General features: G+C 39.0%; 1 protein-coding gene across 2 annotated transcripts; it reads left to right on the top strand.

Annotated features, from left to right (window-relative positions):
• The first annotated feature begins 3,473 nt into the window (after positions 1-3,473).
• Positions 3,474-6,847, top strand: HOXC13 (homeobox C13). 2 transcript variants are annotated; one of them, XM_029597000.1, is made up of 2 exons: positions 3,474-4,149; positions 6,591-6,847. In XM_029597000.1, exons 1-2 carry the CDS (start codon positions 3,474-3,476, stop codon positions 6,845-6,847), a joined length of 933 nt encoding a protein of 310 aa, XP_029452860.1. The 2 variants fall into 2 exon arrangements, with proteins under 2 accessions (XP_029452860.1, XP_029452861.1); XM_029597001.1 differs by lacking the exon at positions 6,591-6,847 and adding an exon at positions 5,094-5,414.
• Positions 6,848-7,130: the final 283 nt, after the last annotated feature.

Genomic DNA, 7,130 nt, shown 5'->3' with positions numbered 1-7,130 from the left:
CTGGTATTAAATAAAAAAAAATTAGCACAGAGGGCTTGAGATTCATAGAAGTGAAGGGAAAACCAGACATCAAGTGAGGTCTATGGTAATTCACCGGGAATGCATCTGGGCAGACATGAATCTAAAGTGCTTATCTGAAGTCTTTTACTGTGTCTATATTCATATAATTACATATGAACATTCATGTTTCACTTTTTCAAGAAGAAAACCGTATATGAAAGTTCCCTCTAGTTTTCTCTCCTATTAATGAAAAGTACACGTAAATTAAATGCTATTTTCCATAGGCTTAGGAAACCTTAATTTGAAATATTTTATTTCATTTTCACTCAAATTATGTCTTTATTTTATGTCTGTAACATGAATACATTAAATTTGCAAACCCTAAACTTTAATTAGATATATTTCATTGAAATATGAACGTGTAACTACACCTTAAATAAACCTGAAAAGTAGCATGCAGTTATTGTGCTTTATCACAAAATCTGTTTCTTATATCCTTATGCGGATACAAAATTTAATTGTATTATATGTTTGGAGTCTTTGGCTAAATTCTCTGTTATTGCACATTTCCTATAATTAAAATCCCAAGTTGTGCAATTTAGTGCGGTAAACACATCATTGTGTATATATGGCTAATGATATCTGTAAACATCTGATAAGTACTGGCAATAAAGTAAGACAAACGTATAAACTTAAGAAGCTGGGAATATGAGATTTAATATTTGGACTTTTGGAATTTAGAAACTAATTATAATAAAAATGAAAAGAATCCTTCTCTGGTTTCTCAATGGATTTTCTGCTGAGCTATTTTACTCTTCAGTACTGGGGATATTTGTGCATTGTTTTTATAAAAAAATATACTTTAGCACTTCTTGCAGTCAGGTTTTCCTTTGATTTCAATCAAGGAGCGGAAATACTCGTCAGACTATAAACCGTACAGGTTTACACCTTCACCATTTTCTCCTTTTTCTATTAAATTAAATATTTCCATTTCCACGTTTACCTTTAAGAAAATAAAATTTAAACTGGACTGTATATTTTTCATGATCTGTCTTTGAATCTGTTTTATGATATATTAAGTTATGTGTGGAGCCTTGAAATAAAAACTGACGTCTAAGCTTTATACTATCTGTTTAACTCTAGTTCGATGTGGTAAATGAAGTCCATTCTTTTTTGTGTGTGTAACTCTTTATTAGGCATTCACAGATCCAACAAATGATCGATAAATTATCAATCAAAACCACTGTACAGTACGGTGAGATATAAAAGGCCAGTAACAGGAAACGCAGAACATCATAATTTAACCTTTAATACATGTTTTCCAAACTAGGATTAAAAACAAGAATCACTGAATATAGCTGAAGTCCAGTCTGATCTGGTTAGATAACAACAACTTTGGTATTCTTACCTTGACTTTAGACTTCCACATTTCAAACAGGACATTTAGAATAATTCAAGTTTTGTAGATATGAAAGTTTGGTCTGATCTTTTACAAAGAGATTTTTTTCTGTTCTCAAGCTACGGTCTGTAGCAGGTCCCTTTAAAAAGTTGTGAAAGGCTTCACATGCCTCAATAAGAAGTAATGGTAAAATAATCCACTGGATGCCTAGAACTTAGAAATGCATATGCAATGGCTTATTTTGTTCAGACGAAGAACCTAAGGTATGGGTCAGAGTAACATTTTCCCTTTAAGGAAGCAGGAAAAAACCGTGAAAACCAAACCACCCTACAATTTTGGGAGGCGGTCTCTATACAAGTAAACGAAGACATGGTAGATCAAAGCAATGACATATAGTTTTCTCGACTTAGCAACTGACTAGAAACTCTTCAAAAGCATCTACTGTATTCTATTCACCATTTATATCTAATGTTGAAGTATCTTTATTGCACAGAATGCTTATGTTTCGAATATCTCTGTATTTATTATCACTAATAATCATTGTTTATATACAGATTTAAACGTCAGGTTTAATTTGGCAAAAAAAAAAAAATATAATGGAGAGTCATTACAGAAGCTTGAAAACATTTTCATTCAAACATTCAGAGAACGACATTTCACATCAGTCTTTCAGCAAGCAAAGTTCTCTTTTCAAGCACATCTCTTCAGTTAGGAGTAATCCTGAGATCAGTATATGTATGATTTTCTAAGCGGATTTTCTAAATTGTGAGCTCAATACACACACATAAGTCCAGCCCATTGCATCACACTTATTCCAACACTTTTCGTACGGGTTGAAGCATATTACACATAACATAATAACATCATACAATACAATTTTCTCTCTCTATAAACGTTTAGAGTATATAAGAATAGAAAGTGAAGTGCTCTTTGAGTTACTTAATGTAACAAACAGTAATATATTTTTTTTAAGATGCAGTTTCATGCTTGCAGTCTTAGGGTTGCTTGTCTGGTAATTCAATTTATTTTTAGAAGACAGCAGATGAAATTATAAAAGGCGTTAACAACAGATTAATATGGAAAACATGTCTTGCTGCAAAAGCTAAATTTTCCATATCCAAATATTTAAAAAATCCTTTCAGATCTTATATAAAGCGAAGCACAGGGTTCTAATTATTTGACGTTATTTGTTTCCCCAGCTGCATTCATAAGGTGCATTCACCTTTCAGATATCATCATTCTCCTATCAAAAGTACAAAATACAAATCTAAAAGTCTGGTTTAATTCTCTATTGCAAATAAAGGGGATGAAAATTCAAACCTGTTCTCTTAAAGCTGTAGATGAAGGATGAAAATCCATATTCATATTATAAATCCTTAAAAAAAATCCTCATATCTCATGTTCATGGTTTGCTTGCCTTTATAATAATTCAGAAAAATAAACGTTGAAAATAAAATTAAACCATTATCATATTCGAGAAGACAAGCGATGCTCTTCAACATTTAAAATTTTGCCAAGCTTTATCGTTTGTTTGGTTTTTTTTTTCGTGTGCCACCATCCAATCTTAATTATTAAGAGAAGTGAGATTTTAAAAAATACGGTAACAAATTGTATCCTAGAACGTTTATTGCAGTTCTAGTGTCGGCCAAATACGCAGTCCCCATTCCCTTTTTCTGTTTCAAACTGGGATGTTTTTTTGTTTTCATGCTGTAATTAATGGGTGTCACTTCATTGCCTTTAAGGATCCCCGTTTCTCTCTGGAGTTGGACGGGGGAAACGGGAAGGAAGCAGCCAATAGGATTTCTCCTTCACATCCCAGCCAGACAAGAGGGAACCAGCCGGTTGGGCCAGAGAAATCACGTGAGCAGGTTGAGAGTTATCGCTCTCTGGCTCCTTTGTCACGTGGTCACAGCCCTTCCCCTCTCCTTTTCCTCTTTTACCTCCGGTGGATTTCTTAATGAAGGGGACCCGGGGGCCAGCGCGCATGCGCCCTCCATAAACAATGTGTAGGGGGAACATTAGGTGTCTCTCTTTTGCTAAGTGGAGTTTTTAAAAAGCCCAGGCAGACCATGATATGACGACTTCACTGATCCTGCATCCTCGCTGGGCGGATACCTTCATGTACGTGTATGAAACGAGCCCGAATGAAAGGAATCGGGATAAAAGCCCAGCCATGGAAGGACTGAATGGCAATTGCCCGAGCAGCCACTGCAGAGATTTAATTCCTTCTCATCCGGCTCTGGGGCGCCATTCCTCTGCCATCGGGACTCACCAGGGCTCTGTCTACACGGATATAACCTCCCCCGACGCTGCCCGTCAGTGCCCGGCTCCCCCGGCGGCGGCTTCCAATGCCAGCATGGGCTACGGCTATCCCTTCGGAGGCAGCTACTACGGCTGCCGCCTGTCCCACTCCCACCACCACAACGTGAACTTGCAGCAGAAGCCCTGCTCCTACCACCCGGCTGAGAAGTACCCGGAGCCCAGCGGCTCTCTCCCCGGCGAGGAGCTCCCCTCCAGGGCCAAGGAGTTTGCTTTCTATCCAAGCTTTACTGGCTCTTACCAGGCAGTGCCTGGCTATTTGGACGTTTCAGTGGTGCCAGGGATCAGTGGGCACCCCGAGCCCAGGCACGACGCCCTGATTCCCATGGAAGGTTACCAGCACTGGGCTCTTTCCAGCGGCTGGGACGGCCAAGTCTACTGCTCCAAGGAGCAATCTCAGTCCAGTCACCTATGGAAATCACCTTTCCCAGGTACGAAGGCGACCACATAGTCATCGCTCAAATCCTTCGATATTTTTGTTGTTGAAGTTAACCAGCTTTGGGGGAACTCTGTGTTTGCGTGCATGTGCAATTTCTGTATGTCTGCATTGCATGAGAATGTTTGGCAGCTACCAGAATCCATAATATACCAGAGGAGCTAGCTTTTTTAAGGTTCCTCTGGCTTTCTGCAGCACTCTTCTTTTTGCTGAAGTTGTCAGTCTATGTTGTAGGTTTTCTTTGATAATAAAGGGATCAGAGTATATAGGACTATCTTCATTTCTGCCTCTGTGCTGCAATTTACAAATTGCCAAATGATGGGCGGATGGTAAAAATAACACGGTCCTGCAATTAAAGGTGTAGGTGTCGAAGGACAAATTGAATCTCGTTAGGCAAGAAAGGCGGTTTCGTTCTCCTCTTCTTAGGTTATGAATGAGTGGCAATGTACAGTATGCGGAAAGTAACTCATTTGGAGAGCGTCTACGATGTTGAATATCTTTGTGACAGCTCCACTTGTGAGGGACTCTGACTGTTAAGGTGAGGGCCTCTTACTTAGAGAGTCATTGGAGCTTCTGTAACAATAATCACCCCATCACTCCATCCCGTCCCGGCGCATCCCCTCCCCCATTTGCCTATCTTCTTCCCTACGCACGCGGATACACACACACACACACACACACACACACGCGTGTACTGTGCTAGCCATCTGGTATCTGAATCAGGACATATAGTTCACACATGTAGAAAATGCAAATTGAAGAAGAAGGGATAGTAGGATTTTCTTTTCTTATATTATATTTTGTCCTCAAATGAAAAGTCTGGAAAATTTGCATTACACATTTCAGGGCGAACTTGCCTTTCTAAAATGCAAGACTTGCATTTTTGCATTAGTTAAATTGTTTGCAAAGCAAAACTGATTCTGGTATTTTTTTTTTCAGGTGTCAGAAACATATTTCAGAGCCAAGAGTGACAGGGCAGGAAAGACGCCTGCTGCAAGGGATTCTTGTGTCTGTGTTGCGCGATTGCCACTTTCTTTGAGACAATATTAGCTGAAATAAATCTTTTTTTAACCCATTCAGTTTATTAGTTTTAATCTATCTGTACTCTGGACAATGTTAATTTGGAATGAGAATCAGACATTTTCGGCATTTTTGAGACTGGTATAAATCTATGTCTTCTTCTGTCATGCTACCATCATTTGACAGCCTCTTCTCAGCCCAGACAAAAAAGGAATCAGCTGTTTTACAGTTTATTTTTAGCATAATCTTAAGAATAACTTATCGCTATTGAGAAAATATATTAAATTTGGAAATGTCGTGTATTGTTAGTGGGAATTCTCTAAATCGGGTTTTTACCAATTGTACTGATCTTTTAATCCCGGAAATTGACTTAAAATAGAATAAATGGAATTTATTCTGCTTTTTGTGTAGGAAATTATTATTATGGTTTGTTCGGACATAATAAGGAATTATATGTCAATAATAATCTTGTGAAATGATTTTATCTGGAGACTCTGTTGGATTTTAAAGATTCTGAACAATGTTTTCTTAGTTCCATCAGACTGATCAGGAAATATTTTAGTAGTTTTTCCTTTGTCTTCCTTAGCTTCTTCTCTCACGGGAACTGGTACACATAAGTCCATATTACGCCTTTCAGATACACCCTAAAAATTCATATGATTTGAGTCCTATACTGTAAGAGCTTTAAAAGTCCTATACTGTAAGAGCTAAAATGGACTGCAAATATTTAATAGCTGCAATTTGTATGCAGAATCTAAAACCATAAAAGGTGAGGGCTAAATTACTTCACGGGAAAAAAAGAGAGCCTTTCTCAGAAAGGCTTGAAATTCTTAGAGGTAGCAGAAAAAAAACATACATCCATCTAAAATATTTGTAATGATGCAGAGAGTCTTGACTGCAACTATTGTAGTAATAATGTAAATAATAAAAATCAGAAATAATTAGCCACTAACAACTAGTGAAAAGCAAAATTCCAACTGTAAATTGTCTGTTTAGTTTGCTGTTTACATGTGTTAGGTACCTCTGTGGAACTGAGGAGAGCTTGAGTTATGTGAAATACCGAACAGCTATCTATCTATCTATCCTCCTTGTATCTGTCCCTGCCGCTTGTTGCCTAATGCCTAGCCACCTTCTTATCTCTTGGTTTACCTGTACGGTCTCTTTGTCTCTCGTCAGCTGCCTGTCATCTTTCGTTCCCCTTTCCTCCAGTTCGTGTGGAATATTTGCACTGTACAGAACAGTCCCATTCATTCCGATTTGTTGAGTTCCTCGTGTCATCATTTAGCAGTGTGTGTGTGTGTGTGTGTGTGTGTGTGTGTGTGGAGCCGCTGTGTGTTGCTTCATGAGGACTGCAGAGCGTAGAACTCTGTGGCTAACAGGATTCTGTTATCTCCCCCCCCCCCTCCCCCTCTCCAGATGTGGTGCCCCTGCAGCCAGAGGTGAGCAGCTACCGCAGGGGCCGCAAGAAGAGGGTCCCCTATACCAAGCTGCAGCTTAAAGAGCTGGAAAAGGAGTACGCCGCCAGCAAGTTCATTACCAAAGAAAAGAGGAGGCGAATTTCCGCTGCCACCAATCTCTCCGAACGTCAGGTCACGATTTGGTTTCAAAATCGCCGGGTGAAAGAGAAAAAAGTCCTCACGAAAGCCAAAGCGCCTCATCTGCACGCGACCTGACAAAGGAAAGGCGCCGCCGAAGACGAAGACGAACGCGTATTTATCTCCTCCACTTGTACAATAATAATAATAATAATAATAAAAATCTACCTTGAAACTTTTTGGTGACTGAAAAACTGGAATTATTTAAACTCGAAAAAGAAGGAAAAGCATACAAAAAGAAAGAGAGGCCACCCAAGAATACAGAATTATTTTTTGGGGGTAGGGGGGGCTTTCCCCTCCCCTGTATGTAGCGTTCTCTCAGCTGTGAATGTTCCATGAACCTTCTGCAGCATTCATGTCC

This window comes from Rhinatrema bivittatum, chromosome 3, assembly GCF_901001135.1.
Source record: "Rhinatrema bivittatum chromosome 3, aRhiBiv1.1, whole genome shotgun sequence".
NCBI lineage: Eukaryota > Metazoa > Chordata > Amphibia > Gymnophiona > Rhinatrematidae > Rhinatrema > Rhinatrema bivittatum.
The sequence above is the reverse complement of the archived record's forward strand: the minus strand, read 5'-3'. Positions and strand labels throughout refer to the sequence as shown.